The sequence below is a fragment of the Girardinichthys multiradiatus genome, chromosome Y, assembly GCF_021462225.1.
Source record: "Girardinichthys multiradiatus isolate DD_20200921_A chromosome Y, DD_fGirMul_XY1, whole genome shotgun sequence".
In the NCBI taxonomy this organism is placed as follows: Eukaryota; Metazoa; Chordata; class Actinopteri; order Cyprinodontiformes; family Goodeidae; genus Girardinichthys; species Girardinichthys multiradiatus.
In genome coordinates, this window is record NC_061818.1 from 17,031,556 (window position 1) to 17,052,889 (window position 21,334).

The 21,334-nt window shown below is 39.7% G+C and overlaps 1 protein-coding gene across 2 annotated transcripts; it reads right to left on the minus strand.

Moving 5' to 3' along the window:
* Positions 1-1,677: 1,677 nt before the first annotated feature.
* Positions 1,678-20,965, minus strand: LOC124863730 (PIH1 domain-containing protein 1-like). 2 transcript variants are annotated; one of them, XM_047358188.1, is made up of 11 exons: positions 20,822-20,965; positions 17,747-17,841; positions 11,063-11,120; positions 9,599-9,787; positions 6,469-6,530; positions 6,241-6,322; positions 6,063-6,159; positions 5,122-5,148; positions 4,957-5,035; positions 3,236-3,379; positions 1,678-1,793 (listed from the first exon to the last, which is right to left on the minus strand). In XM_047358188.1, the coding sequence occupies exons 2-11, from the start codon at positions 17,822-17,824 to the stop codon at positions 1,743-1,745; spliced, it is 867 nt and encodes a 288-aa protein (XP_047214144.1). In that variant the 5' UTR covers positions 17,825-17,841; positions 20,822-20,965; the 3' UTR covers positions 1,678-1,742. The 2 variants fall into 2 exon arrangements, with proteins under 2 accessions (XP_047214144.1, XP_047214142.1); XM_047358186.1 differs by lacking the exons at positions 17,747-17,841; positions 20,822-20,965 and adding an exon at positions 14,887-15,031.
* Between the last annotated feature and the right edge of the window lie 369 nt (positions 20,966-21,334).

A 21,334-nucleotide genomic window follows, 5' to 3' on the forward strand; every position in this document is an offset into this window, starting at 1 on the left:
GGAGGGTGCCACGGGGCAGGGGGCTGAAAGGAATGCAGGGAGGGGCGGGGTTGATGGATGAATGGAGGGAGTGAAAGCTGGCAGCAATTAACTGTAAACTAAAAAACAAAGTTTCCGTGATGTGACAGTAGGTGTTTTTCTTTATTACAACTCTAAAGTTGGGTGTATTTAAAGGGATAGTTCTGAGTTTTTGAAGAAAGGTTTTGTTAAAAGCCTCTACGCAGTTAAAATCTTACCTGCTGTTAATAAAACTCTTGCTGTATTCAGTTAGTATAAATCAAAATTAATTAACACTAACAGCTAGACCAGGGGGCCAAGACCAAAGTGGACTTTCACTATCATACAACTCCTGTTTCCAAAATGTCACAACGGTTTATGTGAATGCTATTTGATTTAGCTTCAAAACATTGCCACGGATGCATTGGGAGGTTATTTACACAGAAGCTGATGATCATTGGCACAGCAAATGGGGTAAAAGGTGATGTTCCAGCAATAATCCTCCTTTATGAAACATGGGCAGAGGACAGAAAATGTGAAGTGCTTCAGGTCAGAGTGACACTTCAATGCACCACTACTACTGCTGCTACCAAAACAGACCCTCAGTATGGTACTACCAGCACCATGCTTGACAAATGGTAGGATTTTGTTAGATTTAAAGCTTCTCAAAGCATATTTCATGTCAGTGAGGCCAAATAACTGACTTGCACAAATGCTTGGTCAGAATGAGGGATGAGCAAAGTCAATGACATGATGCAACTGGATGGGTTTCCTTAGAAAACAGTTTAGCTGTTGGAAACATAAATTAAATCGCACTGTATTATACCTAGGATCAAATTGGAGGAAATATAACTGAATTTGGATTTATTTGATTATACATTTCTGTACATAAAGTAGATCAGTCTCCCTTACATGCACATTTTGTACATTTCCAAAATAAGCCTACTCAGTTGCACACTTCATTTTGTGTGTAGCTACATGCTTCCATTGCCTTATCCCCCACTGTGGGATAAGGATAGTTCTATTCTTTTTCTATTATTGTAAAGTGCCGTCAGATCACATTTGTTGAGACCTAGCACTCGATAAATAAACTGAATTGAACAGCTCAGTCTTTGTCTTGCCTCAAAATAAAACTATTCTGCAGAAGGCATTTGATTATCCATGTCAATGTTAAATTCACCCCACTGTTAACGGTCACACTGGTGTTCTAGCACCTTCCAGTTAAATATAGGCTTGAACCTTGGTGGTTCCTGGTTGTTATTGAATGTCCTTATTAGTGTCAGTTTATTCCAGAGTGACAGTCTGGATAAAGATGCACAACATTTTAACACGGGTAGGTGTTGCAACAGGATAATGCTCATCAACACATATCAACACTAGTTTGGAATGGATAACAATAACCACATAACATTAATTAACCCACCTGGAATATTTGTGGTTGAAAAGCTCGAAGGTTGTCCAGCAGAGTTCAGCAAACTCCACATGTTGACGTTTGTAGTAGTAGGACATGCTGGTAGATAAAATCTAATGGTTGCTAAGATAAATTTATTTAAGGCTTTTTACACATCTTTATGAAGGGTGCCAATAGATGTGAAAAGTGCTTCAGATATCATTTCACTTGGCTTGGCTTTTTGATGACCTAGTGTTGATTTTATATTAATATGATATCAGAAACAGATATAACTTTAACAAAAAACTTTAATATTCACAGCATTTTGTAAGAAAAATACATAGGTAGACATTCTTCAGTAGCTTGATGAAGCAGATGAGACCACAGGCATTGTGACAGTGAGAACCTGTAAGAAAAAACAAAAAACGGTAAGCTTTCCACACTGCACACCTGAAGAGCTAAACCTGTTTCGTATCTTGGTTCGTATGCTGGCATATTGAAAAATGCATGTTGTGCAGGTTGAAACATAAGAAAATAAAAAGAATTTTTGTGGAACAAGTCCTGTCACAACCTCGAAAAATGTGTTACAATTGTGGTTTGATTGGGGAAGGCTACTGGGATCATAGTGTGGAATTCACAGCTTTCTGCTATGTGACAACGGGTTTAGTTACGATCCCAAGTTGTCAAATAATTATAACACCTAGCTAAATGGACTATGAAGTACAACTAGCCATCAACATGCTATGTAAATTATTCTTACTCAGTGCAGACAGTATCCTGTAGTGTGGAATTAATTAACATTATTATTAGGTCATTTTGGAGGTAGTATTTGAGGTGCAGGTTATTGATTCTGTAGCAGTGGTGTGCATGTGCAAAATACACAACATGTAAAACATGACATTTTTTCAGCATGCCAAAAAAAAAAAATCATTGGCCTTATACAGTATAAAATGAGCTGTGATGTAATGCTGGAGCTTCAGTATATTATTATGTTTCAGCTATTCTTCCTGTCCAACAGGGATTGTGGGTTCTAAATGTTCATGTGTGGTCAAAATAAAACATCATAGACTTTTACAAGATTGGGACTCTACCACTTTTTAAATAACACTTTTAGTCAAGCATGAGCCACCAATAAAGTGCCATTCAAAAAGTACTGCCAAAAAAAAGAAGACACAGAAGCTACAGAGTAAAACAATGTTGTTTCTTTCTAGGTATAGTTTTGAGTTTCTGAAATGAGGTTACATTAGTTATCTCTAGTCTGTCCATTCCCTACTATAAACTCTTGCACACTGTGGCCACTTTTACAGCACAATTCTGAAATACAGTATAAAACTCAGCAATTCCAAGAAAGTAAGTTTTTTCAGGTAAAAACAGATGAGCAATGTCTAACTTTGGTAGAAAAACATGACAAAATCAACATGTTTTCCCTCTTTGTGGGTACCTATGCAGGTGGTGTTCTGTGGGTCAGCATTTCTCTTCATCCAAGCTGAAGGTTTAACTTATTCCTGAGAGCCAATGTCAACTTTCTCCAGGGCCCTCATTAAATGTTCCAGTTACTTACTGCCAGTGTTCATACAGGCAAGTACTTGTGACTCTAATTCCTCCAAAGCCTCAGGAAATATTTTCCTGAGGCTGAAACCTTGAATGTTTCATACCATCAAATATTTGTAAGGAACCATTCATGCTGCCATACTGTTGGACCATGAGCCAAACTGGCCTTTTAAATCCTGAAATGAGCAACTTTGTGGTTAAGACTGCCGATGTGGAATAGGGACCTGGCAGCTATGCGCAGATGTGGAAACCATGCAAGAGAATCGTCTCCCTTCCTAAAATGTTTGCTTTATATACCTGTGTGCTCTTGTTGTACTGCGCCACACTGTTCTCCTGGTCAATGAAGAAAGCGTGGAAGACGTCAAGGTGGTAGAGCGATGGTAGAGCTGTTAAGACCAGCTGGTCCTCTCCAACGTCAAGAACCAGAGAGCGAGATGATGACTGCACAAAAAACAAGTTCACCTACCTGAGACAAACTGAGAACTCTCTACAATAAATAAAGTAGGAACCCACGGCAACATATCCTGCTGCTATAGTCGATCACTAAAGAAAATATTATACCAAGAAATTATATTAAAGAACATTTTTTTGCTGCCATAATCATTGTTTGGAAACAATTTAATTTAGTATACAAAGATCCTTTATTTGTCCCTCAGTAGGAATAATTATTTGTCTCAACATCAAATGGAAAGGAGTTTATGCACCGCTCCCTTACAATCCCACCAGACCAATGAGGCTACGTTTTAGACTCTGAATGAGACATTGCAGCATCTTTCTGCTGAAGATTTATTGCTGCGTTAGGGATCGCTGTGACAGGAGCCAGTTTCAGTTCATAAAGCCCGACTGCAAGACGCCCAGTTCCTGCAGCAGCAAAACGAGCCCAAATCAGCACCTCTGCACCGCTACGCTGGAGAGTTGATATGCTGGGTTTGCTTTTCACCAAACGTGGGGCCTTGCATTACAGCCAAATATATCTACTTTGGTCTCATTAGTCTAAATATTGTTCCACATGCAACTAGAGATGGGTAATGAATCCGGTACTTTTAAAGGTACCAAGTTTCGTCTGTACTACCTATCACGTAAAATCAAATGGTCCTATGTTTCGGTACATAAACGCATCATTGTGACATAGAGAGTGGAAGAGTCGGCAATTTTCCATGCCGGACATGAACACAGCATTGCACACACAAGAAAGTAATGATCTCAGTAGCCGCTGGTACAGTCAACAAAGCATGGCTTATAGAAAGTGCTAGAAAGTATGGCTCCACTTTTCAAAATGCGATGCAGATTACGCTCGCTACAATATTTGTGACGCGAAGTGCAAGGCCAGCGGTGGGAATACTTTTACTCTGAGGAAGGACCTGGTTAAGCACACAAGATTTTTCTCAATATTCATCAGCCTTAGATCTATGGCTACAACTGCTGCATTCAGCACCATTAGCATGTCTGCATCCGTTAGCGACTCGTCTGCAGCCAGCAACATGGGAGAAGAAATGTTTGAAACTGAGACGTTACAAACAAACAGCTGGATGTTGTTTTGATATAGTCATAAAATTTTATATATTGAGATATGAATACATTAAATAAATAATAAAATGTTGAGATTTTATTAATATTAAACGAATGTAACTATTATTACCACATAATACTGGGTGCCAGTACCTTATCGGTTCAAATGTGAAACGTATCCATCCCTACATGCAACTTTTCAAACCTGAACCTCAAGAAAACTGTTCCAAAGAAGCCAAACTTGTTTTTTCTTTTGTAAATCTCCTGTCGACAAGTTCAAAATTAAACGTGCTGCCAGAAGCCTGGAATGTGTGAACTTTTCATTGTATGCCCTAAGGAGGAACAGTGGCAACTGTGTCTATTTTCCTCTTGTAAAAAACCTCTCTCGCTATGGAATGATGAACTCCTATGACCTTTGGAACTGGCTTGTGCAAGATCACTACATCACAGCAGGGCCATTGACTGTAATTCCTAATTTTAGCCACAAGAACCAAAGGCATCCCTCTTACCACTCCAGGGAGCTTTATCTCTGCAATGAGGTACTCTGGGTGTCCAGTAGGAGGCTCCAAAAACAGTGAGAATTCTGGTCTGAGCACAGAGAAAATCCAGACATTTATGTAACAAATGTGTTGTTTTATCTTAGAATAAAAGGGAGAGAATAAGAGCTGTCTCACCTTTTAGCACATGCTGTGGAGATTTCCCTGAGGAACATATGGGCAGGGTGAGAGATAAAACACCAGAAACTCAATTTACAAAACTCCTGCTAATTTAAACATTCATCACACATTCATAATTTAGAATATTAGAAACTTGTACAACTCTTTTTGAGTGTACAACTAAGGCATTCATTATTTATCAAATATTAAAACTCCTAAAGTTAACCCCTGCCAAGAGTAAATAATATCTGCAACTAAAGTATCAAAGATCCTACAACAGGGTCTGTATGCACAGTGCCTAACAAAACTCATATCCTCTTTATTCATATGCTTTTCACCGTCTGTCAAATTAGAGCCACGTGTTTTACGAAGACTGTGCATAACAACAAATTGTATTTGTGAAATGGAAGGTTATTATGTTACATAAAAATCTGAAAAGTATGGCGTGCATAAGTATCGAGTCTCCATTTACTTTTATACTCCTGAACACAATCCAGTAGGCCTGTCACGATGACAAATTATTGCTGGATAATAAATTATCCCAGAATTTATTGTGATAAACAATAATATTGTTGTTTGGAGATAATTTTCAACTAATATGATGATAATGGCATAATAATGCAAGTAGCTACACCCTCTTAAAGAGCAATACGTTTTAATTTCGAAAGTACATTTAACACTGGAAGACAACCATAAACAAATAAAATAGATTATGAAGTTTCTGTAAATAAAACTGCCCCTCAAAAAATATGAATCATTAGGTTTAAACAAGGAAAATAGGCCAAACTGCCAGTTTAAGAAAGCACAAGAAAAGCACTTCATTTGAATAAGAGCAAATGCCTCAACAGACCATATGTGTATCTACAACTACTTTAGTCTGGGGGATTAAACACTACAGTCATTGAGAAATGTTGGGAAGACAGAGATGGCCTGTTTTGAATCCAGATATAGTGACCTACTTAGGCTGCAGTTCTTGGATCACCGGCCTGCTCTTCGTCCGGATGTTCTGCTCACTAACAGAGCCCAGGAATTTCCTGTTTTTGAGAACTTTCCAGTCTGCACACAAATAAAATCTACAGAAGTCTCTCAGCATTGTTTAGCATTGTTAAGAAAACAACAAAATGAGCGGATACTCACCTCTATTTAGTTCCAGACTGTATTTATTCTCCAGTCCCTCCAAAGACACCAGTATAACAAAATGCTGGAATAAAGGATCCTTCTGCAAGACACCATCACACACACATTTATTTCCTCTGTATATAGCAAAGTTACAACAGATGATTACAAATAAAATGGTTATAAGCTTTTCAGATGGTTTAACAGACCAAAAGTATAATGTGTTAAATATGCAATCTGACAAGTCACCTGACACCTCTGGAAGAAGTCCTGGTTGATGATAACATCATAGACTGTGCATCCCTGAGAGTCTGAAAGACACCAGCAACATTATGGTGTGGTAAAAAAAAAAAACAGTGGACAGCTGCTCAGGTTTAGTCTCGGTAGGTCTGAAGACATAAAAAGAATTGAAGTGCTTTTCCTTTCAGTAAGTTAAAGCCTAAAACAGATGTTCTGGCAGCTTATAGCAAGGATTTCAGCCTGTGACCCCAAAATAACAGTACCAGAGACTGGCAATGCCCTATTGGCGACCTGGCAGCCCCCTAAAAATAAATATAATTATTTCATTCTATACAGGTCCTTCTCAAAATATTAGCATATTGTGATAAAGTTCATTATTTTCCATAATGTCATGATGAAAATTTAACATTCATATATTTTAGATTCATTGCACACTAACTGAAATATTTCAGGTCTTTTATTGTCTTAATACGGATGATTTTGGCATACAGCTCATGAAAACCCAAAATTCCTATCTCACAAAATTAGCATATCATTAAAAGGGTCTCTAAACGAGCTATGAACCTAATCATCTGAATCAACGAGTTAACTCTAAACACCTGCAAAAGATTCCTGAGGCCTTTAAAACTCCCAGCCTGGTTCATCACTCAAAACCCCAATCATGAGTAAGACTGCCGACCTGACTGCTGTCCAGAAGGCCACTATTGACACCCTCAAGCAAGAGGGTAAGACACAGAAAGAAATTTCTGAACGAATAGGCTGTTCCCAGAGTGCTGTATCAAGGCACCTCAGTGGGAAGTCTGTGGGAAGGAAAAAGTGTGGCAGAAAATGCTCCACAACGAGAAGAGGTGACCGGACCCTGAGGAAGATTGTGGAGAAGGGCCGATTCCAGACCTTGGGGGACCTGCGGAAGCAGTGGACTGAGTCTGGAGTAGAAACATCCAGAGCCACCGTGCACAGGCGTGTGCAGGAAATGGGCTACAGGTGCCGCATTCCCCAGGTCAAGCCACTTTTGAACCAGAAACAGCGGCAGAAGCGCCTGACCTGGGCTACAGAGAAGCAGCACTGGACTGTTGCTCAGTGGTCCAAAGTACTTTTTTCGGATGAAAGCAAATTCTGCATGTCATTCGGAAATCAAGGTGCCAGAGTCTGGAGGAAGACTGGGGAGAAGGAAATGCGGAAATGCCAGAAGTCCAGTGTCAAGTACCCACAGTCAGTGATGGTCTGGGGTGCCGTGTCAGCTGCTGGTGTTGGTCCACTGTGTTTTATCAAGGGCAGGGTCAATGCAGCTAGCTATCAGGAGATTTTGGAGCACTTCATGCTTCCATCTGCTGAAAAGCTTTATGGAGATGAAGATTTCATTTTTCAGCACGACCTGGCACCTGCTCACAGTGCCAGAACCACTGGTAAATGGTTTACTGACCATGGTATCACTGTGCTCAATTGGCCTGCCAACTCTCCTGACCTGAACCCCATAGAGAATCTGTGGGATATTGTGAAGAGAACGTTGAGAGACTCAAGACCCAACACTCTGGATGAGCTAAAGGCCGCTATCGAAGCATCCTGGGCCTCCATAAGACCTCAGCAGTGCCACAGGCTGATTGCCTCCATGCCACGCCGCATTGAAGCAGTCATTTCTGCAAAAGGATTCCCGACCAAGTATTGAGTGCATAACTGTACATGATTATTTGAAGGTTGACGTTTTTTGTATTAAAAACACTTTTCCTTTATTGGTCGGATGAAATATGCTAATTTTGTGAGATAGGAATTTTGGGTTTTCATGAGCTGTATGCCAAAATCATCCGTATTAAGACAATAAAAGACCTGAAATATTTCAGTTAGTGTGCAATGAATCTAAAATATATGAATGTTAAATTTTCATCATGACATTATGGAAAATCAGAATCAGAATCAGAATCAGAAAAGCTTTATTGCCAAGTACGTTTTTGGACATACAAGGAATTTGTTTTGGCGTAGTCGGTGCAATACAGTACAAATTAAACAGTATAAACATATCTACAATATAATATAAATATATGTGCACTGTTTTAAGTGAGTGAGAGTAAATGTAGAGCAGTATAAGATGCAAGAGCAATACAACAGTGCAGGTGATCATTGTGCAAGTAAAGCAGGAGTCCATGCTGAGCGTTAATGTAACACATAGAGTTACAGGTTACAAGTGTCCTGTCAGCAAAAAAAGGGGGGTGTGGGGGAAAGGGAGAGTGTCAGGGTGGTTTCCGGGCTTTATTAACCAGGCTGGTGGCAGATGGGAAAAAACTGTTCCTGTGGCGTGAGGTTTTGGTCCGGATGGACCGCAGCCTCCTGCCAGAGGGGAGAGTCTCAAAGAGTCTGTGACCGGGGTGGGAGGGATCAGCCAGAATCTTCCCTGCCCGCTTCAGGGCCCTGGAGGTGTACAGTTCCTGGAGCGACAGTAGACTGCAGCCAATCACCTTCTCAGCAGAACGAATGACACGCTGCAGCCTGCCCTTATCCAAGGATAAGGGCAGGCTGCAGGCTGAACTTTATCACAATATGCTAATATTTTGAGAAGGACCTGTACTTATTTAATAAATAAAAAATACAGAATTTAATAATTAAATTGTATATTTGATTGTTTAATAAAGTATTGACTAAATACATTGTACATTTATTTATTTTATAAAGAAACTGGCTCACATGAGGACCCGGGGCGGTCCTCATGTGAGCCAGTTTCTTTGTAGCGCTTGATGGTTTTTGCGACTGCACTTGGGGACACTTTTAAAGTGTCGGACTGACTGACCTTCATTTCTTAAAGTAATGATGGCCACTCGTTTTTCTTTACTTAGCTGCTTTTTTCTTGCCATAATACAAATACTAACAGTCTATTCAGTAGGACTATCAGCTGTGTACTGTATTCATCTCCTGCACAACACAACTGATGGTCCCAACCCCATTTATAAGGCTTGAAATCCCACTTATTAAACCTGACAGGGCACACATGTGAAGTGAAAACCATTTCAGGTGACTACCTCTTGAAGCTCATCAACAGAATGCCAAGAGTGTGCGGAGCAGTAATCAAAGTAAAAGGTGGCTACTTTGAAGAACCTAGAATATAAGACATATTTTCAGTTGTTTCACACTTTTTTGTTCAGTTACATACTGTTGTCAACCTCGGTGTGCGGCTCCCCCAGGCTCATTGGAACCCTGTAGCCGCTGGGATCCTCTGACTGGAGCAGCTGCACAAGTTCCTCCCTGGTGAGCTCAGGCGGGGGCGGGACAGAGTTTGACTGGCAGATGTTAATAAAAACCTTCTCATTGCCTGTCTCTGAGGACGTTTTCACACAGATGCCTGGGTAGAGCAAGATAGTAAAGAGAAGAGATTTGCAAAATGAGTAAAAAAAAAAACCCCAAAAACCCTAAGAGGGATTCCAGCCTAGGATTAATGAAAATAACTCTTCTAGATGTTTGTACTGTTTCAGAAAAAGACAGAACTAACTACTTCAGTGAAAAGGTTTCAAGGCATTATCCCTCCAGTTTATGCCCGTCATTACTTATTAAACATAATCTAATCCACCAAATAACATGAGGCTTGTAGAACCGTCCTTATCAGCAGAATGTATGCAATCTCCTTCTATTGTTTATCAGTTTCTAAGAACATTGTTAAGAGAATTTGGAAGATTTAACTTTTTTTTCAAAGCATTCATTAGTTCAAGATGTGGACTTTAGCTGGAGAAGTCAGGCACACACATCCTTCTCTACTCTAGATTTGCTTCTATGTTTCTGTCCTGTTGGATGTAAATGATGAACAGAAGTCTGTAAATGAAACATTAGTAGAATTACAACTATTATTTGCTTTATTTTAGCATCATTTCCTCTGCTTTTTTCACCCATCAAGCATGCTGTTGTAGTACTTTAGTTTATCAATTCCAGTGTTACCCCGACCAGTATCCCCCCCACCAGACCAGTAAACTCTCTGTTTGTGTTCATGTTACCAATTCACCACGGCTGGTGGGAAATAGGTTGTTCCTGACTTGTAACAGAGGAATGCGACTATTTAAGGCTTGGTGTAAAGCTACGCCGTGCAGAAGCACACACGTGGAGCAGGAAGAGGGAGAACATGGAGAAACAGCTTTGTCCCACCTTGTAGTTTTATTGCAACGGAAACTTTTATGGCCCAAAAATCTAATTTATCTGCTTTATACTTCAAATGAAGAACGTCGGCAGCTTTGGAAACTCCCTCCACATCCTGGTGATTTAAAGCATCTGGTTGATCTTACCATCTTAACTCCTTTGTACACAGTACATACAGATTTAGCTTTCCACACACTTTTTTACAATTCAAATAAAGCAAGTGATTAGCTAACATGCTCTTTTGAGACATGTTAAGGAAAATACTTTTTACTTTTATTTTGTGGCACTAGTGGCCTTTATTTTAAAAGTGAATTGACAGGAAATTAAGTGGAGAGAGGGGGAAGACATGCTTTAAAAGTGAAGGTGCAGGTCTAGACCCTGCTCCACCCCCATGTCACCGTGGCACATATGAACCACATACTTTAAGCGTTGTCAGATGGGGTAAATTAAAAAAAAAATTTCGCAACTACACCATATGTTTGGTAAGGCTCACCTGGTTGAGGCCGGATAACTTTGGAGTCTTGAGTTTCAGTCTGCAGCTTTCCCATTGTCTGTACAAATGACAGTTAGGGTGAGATTAGAGCAAAGGGCAAACCTTTGGAAAAGTATGACCAAAAAGATTATCTGTATGTTTGAACAACTCTTTAATTACCGGTATTTGCTTTTACATTCAATAGGAAGAGCTAAAATACATTTTCTCTGAGCCTTTAACTTGTAAACTTCAGTTACTCCATAATTGCCTGTGAAGTCGACAAATGCATTAGGAATAAAACATTTTTCATCACCAGGTTGAAACAGGATGGACTTCAAAAAGTTGCTATGCTGAGACTACAGAGGATTATCTCAAAGCTCTATGTAACTCTGACATAACCCACTCTTACAGAACAGGTGCTTAGCATAAAAGCATTAGCACCCAAATAGGAACCCATAAATTTCCACTATATTAAAAGTATTTCAAATACTTTTTTTATTTGGTTGCAGAAAGCAAATACTTTAAATACAAACCTGAAATTATATAGTTCATTAAGCCTATTTTACAATGCAGCAAGTAATTCTGTTCAGAAAATGAAAATAATAGTGAGATTCTTTGCAGAATGATATATTTCATGTGTTTATTTTGGTCATTTTAATGATTATAGCTTACAGCTAATGTACACCTAAAAATCTACTTTTTTGAAAATTAGTGTTAAGTTGCATGTAACCAACTGCGCATGTGTGTATGGGAAAAAGGGGCAGGTGGAAAAGGAAGAGGGGAACCTTCGTGTGGAGGGCTGGAAGGGGGTTGTTCTTGTTAATGGCGACAAATAAAAACTAAAAATTATTTTCTTACATAGAAATCATCTGTTAGGGCCAACACAATAATGGAGAAGACTGCTAACTTGATAGTTGACCAGTAGACAGTCAATGCTATCCTCCATAAGGAGGAGGATCCACAAACCTTATTGGTAAAGTAGCTGCTCTATCCAAATGTATTCATGGAAAGTTGGGTTGAAGGACATGTGGTAGAGCAAGGGCACAAGCAACTGGGATAGCATCATTAAGGACTATGAAACAAAGTCAGATTAAGATGTTAAGGATTGCATTCCTTGTGCCAACCCACTTGTAAACCAGACGCATCATCAGAAGTGTCTTACCTGGGCTGATGAAAGAAAGGACATAACTGTGTGTAATGGGAGCTGAACACTGATTCCGATTTTTATTTGTAAAACAATCATAACCATGTACAGCTACATCTCAAAAACTGGAATAATGTGAAAATGTCAATATTTCGTGTCACTAATCTTAAAAAAAATTAAACGCATATAGTTTCATTACATGTAGAACAAAATATTTCAAGCTTTTATTTCTTGTAACTTTAATGATTATGGCTTACAGATAATGAAAACCTAATATCAGTGTTACAGAAAATTATATTATTAAATAATATCAATCAAACACATGTATTTAACAGAAATGTCAGGCTTCTGAAAATTATGTTTATTTATATGTACTCAATACCTGATTGGACCTCTTTCTCTGAATCAGAATTAGCTTTATTGCCAAGTTTATACAGATAAACAAGGAATTTGACTCCGGTACATTTTTGCATGGATTACTGGATTAATGTGCCGTGACATGGAGGTGATCAGCCTGTGGTTCTGCTGATGTATTCAGGAAGCCCAGATTGCTTTGGTAGTGACCTTCGGGTCATCTGCATCGTTGGGTCTGGTGTCCCTCATCTTCCTATTGACAGAACTTGACAAAGATTCTCCATAGGGTTCAGGTCAGGTGACTTTATCAAGCACAGTAACACCATGGTCACTGAACCAGCTTTTGGTACATTTGGTATAGTGGGCCAGTACCAAGTTCTGCTGGAAAATGAAATCAGTATGTACATTGGTGTACCTTTTCCAACCACACTTTCCTTCCCCTCAATTTTCTATGAATACAGGTCCTTCTCAAAATATTAGCATATTGTGATAAAGTTCAGTATTTTCCATAATGTCATGATGAAAATTTAACATTCATATATTTTAGATTCATTGCACACTAACTGAAATATTTCAGGTCTTTTATTGTCTTAATACGGATGATTTTGGCATACAGCTCATGAAAACCCAAAATTCCTATCTCACAAAATTAGCATATCATTAAAAGGGTCTCTAAACGAGCTATGAACCTAATCATCTGAATCAACGAGTTAACTCTAAACACCTGCAAAAGATTCCTGGGGCCTTTAAAACTCCCAGCCTGGTTCATCACTCAAAACCCCAATCATGGGTAAGACTGCCGACCTGACTGCTGTCCAGACGGCCACTATTGACACCCTCAAGCAAGAGGGTAAGACACAGAAAGACATTTCTGAACGAATAGGCTGTTCCCAGAGTGCTGTATCAAGGCACCTCAGTGGGAAGTCTGTGGGAAGGAAAAAGTGTGGCAGAAAACGCTGCACAACGAGAAGAGGTGACCGGACCCTGAGGAAGATTGTGGAGAAGGGCCGATTCCAGACCTTGGGGGACCTGCGGAAGCAGTGGACTGAGTCTGGAGTAGAAACATCCAGAGCCACCGTGCACAGGCGTGTGCAGGAAATGGGCTACAGGTGCCGCATTCCCCAGGTCAAGCCACTTTTGAACCAGAAACAGCGGCAGAAGCGCCTGACCTGGGCTACAGAGAAGCAGCACTGGACTGTTGTGGTCCAAAGTACTTTTTTCGGATGAAAGCAAATTCTGCATGTCATTCGGAAATCAAGGTGCCAGAGTCTGGAGGAAGACTGGGGAGAAGGAAATGCCAAAATGCCAGAAGTCCAGTGTCAAGTACCCACAGTCAGTGATGGTCTGGGGTGCCGTGTCAGCTGCTGGTGTTGGTCCACTGTGTTTTATCAAGGGCAGGGTCAATGCAGCTAGCTATCAGGAGATTTTGGAGCACTTCATGCTTCCATCTGCTGAAAAGCTTTATGGAGATGAAGATTTCATTTTTCAGCACGACCTGGCACCTGCTCACAGTGCCAAAACCACTGGTAAATGGTTTACTGACCATGGTATCACTGTGCTCAATTGGCCTGCCAACTCTCCTGACCTGAACCCCATAGAGAATCTGTGGGATATTGTGAAGAGAACGTTGAGAGACTCAAGACCCAACACTCTGGATGAGCTGAAGGCCGCTATCGAAGCATCCTGGGCCTCCATAAGACCTCAGCAGTGCCACAGGCTGATTGCCTCCATGCCACGCCGCATTGAACCAGTCATTTCTGCAAAAGGATTCCCGACCAAGTATTGAGTGCATAACTGTACATGATTATTTGAAGGTTGACGTTTTTTGTATTAAAAACACTTTTCTTTTATTGGTCGGATGAAATATGCTAATTTTGTGAGATAGGAATTTTGGATTTTCATGAGCTGTATGCCAAAATCATCCGTATTAAGACAATAAAAGACCTGAAATATTTCAGTTAGTGTGCAATGAATCTAAAATATATGAATGTTAAATTTTCATCATGACATTATGGAAAATAATGAACTTCATCACAATATGCTAATATTTTGAGATGGACCTGTATACTTGGATACAACACTCTGTGAACAACCAGCTCCTTTAGCAATGACTTTTTGCGGCTCACATACATCTTGTGGAGGGTGTCAATGACCGTCTTCGGGACATCTGTCCAGTCGGCAGTCATCCCCATGATTGTGTAACCTATTATGCAGGTAGGGGGCCGCTGTATTTAATAACATCCTAAACCAGCTGATCACACATAAAATCAGCTTTTCAGACACACAAACATTTCCCCCAAAACACATAAAACAATATCACCAACAAACAACATGTTTGGTTCTGAACCTTATTCACGGTCTTTGAGAGAACCAGCGTCTGCAGGAGGAAGCAGGCAGAGAGCAGCCGCCCATAATCAAGCTGTTTGTATTGTAACATCTCAGTTGCTTCAAACATTTCTTCTTCCATGTTGCTGGCTGCAGACGATGAGTCTCTAGCAGATGCAGGCGTGCTAACGGTGCCGAATGCAGGAGTTGTAGCCGTAGGTCTAAGGCAGATGAGAAAAATCTTGTTTTTAACCAGGTGCTTCCTCAGATTAGAGGTATTCCCACCGCTGACCTTGCACTTCACGTCACAAGTATTGCAGCGAATGTACAGGTCCTTCTCAAAATATTAGCAAATTGTGATAAAGTTCATTATTTCCCATATTGTCATGATGAAAATTTAACATTCATGTATTTTAGATTCATTGCACACTAACTGAAATATTTCAGGTCTTTTATTGTATTAATACAGATGATTTTGGCATACAGCTCATGAAAACCCAAAATTCCTATCTCACAAAATTAGCATATTTCATCTGACCAATAAAAGAAAACTGTTTTTAATACAAAAAAAAGTCAACCTTCAAATAATCATGTACAGTTATGCACTCAATACTTGGTCAGGAATCCTTTGGCAGAAATGACTGCTTCAATGCGGCGTGGCATAGAGGCAATCAGCCTGTGGCACTGCTGAGGTCTTATGGAGGCCCAGGATGCTTCGAGAGCGGCCTTTAGCTCATCCAGAGTGTTGGGTCTTGAGTCTCTCAACGTTCTCTTCACAATATCCCACAGATTCTCTATGGGGTTCAGGTCAGGAGAGTTGGCAGGCCAATTGAGCACAGTGATACCATGGTCAGCAAACCATTTACCAGTGGTTTTGGCACTGTGAGCAGGTGCCATGTTGTGCTGAAAAATGAAATCTTCATCTCCATAAAGCTTTTTAGCAGATGGAAGCATGAAGTGCTCCAAAATCTCCTGATAGCTAGCTGCATTGACCCTGCCCTTGATAAAACACAGTGGACCAACACCAGCAGCTGATACGGCACCCCAGACTATCCCTGACTGTGGGTACTTGACACTGGACTTCTGGCATTTTGGCACTTCCTTCTCCCCAGTCTTCCTCCAGACTCTGGCACCTTGATTTCCGAATGACATGCAGAATTTGCTTTCATCCGAAAAAAGTACTTTGGACCACTGAGTCCAGTGCTGCTTCTCTGTAGCCCAGGTCAGGCACTTCTGCCGCTGTTTCTGGTTCAAAAGTGGCTTGACCTGGGAAATGCGGCACTTGTAGCCCATTACCTGCACACGCCTGTGCACGGTGGCTCTGGATGTTTCTACTCCAGACTCAGTCCACTGCTTCCACAGGTCCCCCAAGGTCTGGAATTGGCCCTTCTCCACAATCTTCCTCAGGGTCCGGTCACTTCTTCTCGTTGTGCAGCGTTTTCTGCCACACTTTTTCCTTCCCACAGACTTCCCACTGAGGTGCCTTGATACAGCACTCTGGGAACAGCCTATTCGTTCAGAAATTTCTTTCTGTGTCTTACCCTCTTGCTTGAGGGTGTCAATAGTGGCCTTCTGGACAGCAGTCAGGTCGGCAGTCTTACCCATGATTGGGAATTTGAGTGATGAACCAGGCTGGGAGTTTTAAAGGCCTCAGGAGTCTTTTGCAGGTGTTTAGAGTTAACTCGTTGATTCAGATGATTAGGTTCATAGCTCGTTTAGAGACCCTTTTAATGATATGCTAATTTTGTGAGATAGGAATTTTGGGTTTTCATGAGCTGTATGCCAAAATCATCCGTATTAAGACAATAAAAGACCTGAAATATTTCAGTTAGTGTGCAATGAATCTAAAATATATGAATATAAAATTTTTATCACGACATTATGGAAAATAATGAACTTTATCACAATATGCTAATATTTTGAGAAGGACCTGTAATCTGCATTGCATTTTGAAAAGTGGAGCCATACTTTCTAGTACTTTCTATCAGCCATGCTTTGTTGATGGTACTTGCTGCTACTGAGGTCATTACGTTCTTGTGCGTGCAATGCTGTGTTCATGTCTGGCATGGAAAATCACCCACTCTTCCACTCCCTCAGTGTCACAATGATGCGTTTAGGTACCGAAACATGCTTTCGTTTGATTTTACGTGATAGGTACTCGGTAATACTGACAGAATTTGGTCGGTACCAATAAAAGTACTGAATTCGGTACCTATCCCTACACAGTAATGTTAATAGCAGCACAGCGCATTACACTGATGGGTGGAGGCGGGGCTTCAAGCCATAGCCTTAGCCATCAGTGAGTCCATGGAAACACAACTGGTACCGTACCGAGTAGCGCGAGACCAAGTGGAGCAGAGGCTTGCAGAGCTGGAACATTTAATGTAAAAAATGGGCATCAGCAGCTCAGGAAACCTTTGCATGTATTTTGATTAAATAAGCTAAACTAAGGTAAGCTAGAGTATGACACCATGTTTTTCCAAATTTGAACTTTTCACACTTTTCTAATTGTCTTAGACACTACGTTTTGGGTTTTCGTTATCTGTAAGCCATCCTCATCAAAACTGCAAGACATCAAAAAATATTTCCTCTATTTGTAATGAATCTATATAATTCATTAGTTTCACTTTCTGAAATAAGACAAAAAATGCTCTTTCACAAAATACCTTTTCATGGTATTCAAATTTTTTGAAATGTACCTGTTTATTTCCACTCCAGACATGTGATGTACATTGCCTTAAACTATCTTAAAAATCCTAATAAAATACCTTTAAGTCTGTAGTTGTAACATGACAACCTATGTAAATTTCACAGTGTACAGAAATACTTGTACACTGAATACTGACAGCTTGACAGGGGTGATAAAATAAACGGATAATAACCTGCAACAGTAGCTGCTGGTAGAGCTCCTCCTGTTGCTGTAACTCCAGTTCAGAGTTGAGAAGAGAGGAGTCAGTCATCCTCAGAGAGCTCAATGCTGCCAAAGACAAAACACAAGATATTCCTCATTGTCAATACGACAAAAAATTCTACAAACTTCCTTATGAAAAGAGAATGTGAAACCAGTCAACTAGATTTATTCAAAGGGTCTTGCGATTGTAGTAACTTTGACATAATCCAACTTGTTGAGGACCAGTTTCTAAATTAATGGTCACTGAAATCTGCACCACATGTCCTTAATTAACCACTCACTGAAGATATCAGAGTTCAATCTCCACTTAGAAAGTCTTCGAAATTAACAATGTGCAATAACATATTATAGATTCTTGTGAGTTTTTTAAGATTATTTGACCATTACTTCTTTTTAAACGCTTTTATTGTTTTATTTGGTTAACAAAGTATTTAAAGATAAGTGAGTCTGAATAATCAGATCAACAGACACAATAGAACCTATAGCCAGTCAGTCATTTTCTATCGCTTATTCCATAGTGGGTCGCAGGGAAGCTGGTGCCTATCTATGGGCGTGAGGCAGGGTACGCCCTGGACAGGTCGCCAATCCATCACAGGGCAACACACAAACAACCACAAACACACTCATTCATACTCCTAAGGGCAATTTAGAGAGACCAATTAACCTAACAAGCATGTCTTTGGACTGTGGGAGGAAGCCGGAGTACCCGGTGAGAACCCACGCATGCATGGGGAGAACATGCAAACTCCATGCAGAAAGCCCCCCGGACAGAAATCGAACCCAGGACCTTCTTGTTGCAAGGCAACAGTGCTACCAACTGCGCCACTGTGCAACCCAGAACCTATAGCATTTATTCAAATGGTGTCTTTGACATCAAAATATAACCTTGAGTTAAAGTGGGCAAGATTTCACTGTATTTCACTATCATTATAGGAAGATGTGGTTGTAACTGTTAATAATATCTATGTCAGGAAGCCAAAATTAATTCGACATCATTTTGGCTTCATTGAGGATCATAATCTCTCAAATTTCCTAAATCTGCCCTTAACAGAGATTGTAACCATAACCAATGAAAAACAATGGGTTTAATACAAGGTATTTAGAAAATATTATACTATTAAATTCAAAAACATAAATGAGATTTGAGTTACAAAATGGCTGGTTTACAGGTAAGATATAGAAGAAAGGGATGAAACGACAACATGCAGGTAAAACTAGAGAAGCAATAAATCAAGAATTATTTGTTGAATTAAAATAAAGTTCAGAGCAGTGACCTTACACACGCTATAATACTTAGAAAGAGAATCTGAATCAGGACGTCTGACCTTAAAGAAAAACCGAAAAACAGCACACTGATAGTTTTTCTTTCAATTTTCAAACAAAAACTGTTATAAAAACCATAAAATATGTGGTTTCATATATAACAGAAGTTTCAAAATGGGCAAATGTTCTGCTACGTCACTTTATTATTAGCACCATCTATTGAAATGGACTCTGGATATTGATGAGGTGCAGCTGAACCAAAAAGCAAAGCTCACAATTTATCAGTTCATCTGTATTTCAACCCTCCGCTATGGTCATGAGATAAGAAACATGATTGTAGGACTGAGATTTCAGATGAACAGCCAAAGTTAGGTTCTCTCTTAGATTGGCTGGGATCTTTGAGGTGGTTTAGGGACTCCATCAAGAGGGTGATGCTGTTTTGAAAGTACCATTGGCAATCTACAAGCAGCAGGACATTGAGCAGTTGAAGTCAGGGTCTACCGTAGCAGATAATATTAGCTTGATAGACTCACAGTGGTACTTTTTAACAAACATAAAACAACATTGTTTTCTTCTATTTATTTCTTAAACCGCCAATCGCTAAAATTTCCGGTGAAAACTCTCCTCAAGGTTTAAAATTCTCTGACTAAAATGTTATAGAAAGTACCAGTGTCTGGTTTCCTGGCCTCATCTTCCCGTTGCTTCACACTGCTGGTTAGCTGACTGAAAGAAGGCTCCTACCGTTTTTTCCTTACTTGAGTGTCAGAAAATATTAGACAGAGTGTGTATTGTGGAAAGTAAAGAAGTGCCACTCATCACTCTTATTTAGGCAAAGCGGTTAGCTGGCATAACTAGCATGTCTGTCAGCAACAGGCTGGCTACCTGAACAGATAGCCCAACTAAAGAACCAGCTAATATCATCTTCTACCCAAGTTACACTGTAAAGAGCAGAAAAATCAAACGATATAATGTTTTGTGTAATAGGCACATTTACTTGAAATCTACTGTGAAATTTAGCTGGAGTTTATTGTTGATTTTTGCTTATCTTTATGTGTCGAAAATTCAACAATACACTATCAATTCTTCAATACAGTATCGATACAGATTTATTATACCTGCAATAAGCATTTTTACAGCTGTAGATATCACTGTTGATTTTCTGTTTGAGATAAAACGTTAGATCATGCTCATGCTTTCTTGCAGAAAGTTTACTTAACAATAGCTGGAAGCTGCATTTATTTCATTGTTTGAACCATGAGGAAAAGTAAGTTGGCAACAACTGTTTCAAGGGTTAACTGGAATTTAAAAAAAGATATATATATTTATACACATCCATACACACACTACGTTAAGGCTGTAATAATCTTTAGTGTCTTTACAGACGTTCTATAGCTTTTTATCTGCAAAATAAAAGAGATTTTACCTCAAAGTATAAATACCAAACATAGTGGTCAGGATTATTTTTACCACAAAATTTGAAGTTTTATGTAGCAATCATCCACGAATATGCATTACAGCCTCCGTACCAAAGGATAAGCGTTTTATTATTATTATTATTATTATTATTAACAACCAGTTTACAAGTTTAAATCACCGAAACCGTTCTATGTAATCAAATTGGAAGACAGTTATCCCAGGTTAGCATAGCATGAGCTTGTTAGCCCACACGCCGAACACAACTTCCTGTTGTCTTTGGCAGCTGGTACAATTTTCTGCTGCGTATTCTTAGTTTTTTTTTATACTGTCGCACATCTCAAAAACACTTAAATAAATATTTTCTTACTCTTTAATCGCAGCAGAAACAGCAGAAGGCACCCGTGTTATCTTCCGCTTAGCAACAACAATTTCTGCTTCAAGCCTTTCAAAATAAAAGCATCAGAAATTATTCAAGAGCCCGCCGATACGGGATGGACTGGATTTTTGGCCTTTTGATTACTGGTTAATGGGTTCTTTTAAAATAGTAACCTAACACTAAAGCGCAACCACACGTTGAAGCTCCATTGTAACATCACATTGGTCTGTCTGCTTTCATATACCACTATGGCCAATCATTTCACTTTTTTTCCCCTTTCGTATTCCATGCAAAAAGAAAAAAGAGACGCACATTTTTAGAGACAGATCTGAAAGTACAGTTTTGCCTAAAGGTTTTCACAGTTTATCACGTGTCCACCACAAACTTCAGTGTACTTTATAAGGACAGACACAAAGCACAACAAACTGTGGAAGTGGAACAAAAATGTACATCTGTATATCTCTTTCTCTCCCAGCTTTGCACACCTGGAGACTTACTTTTTTT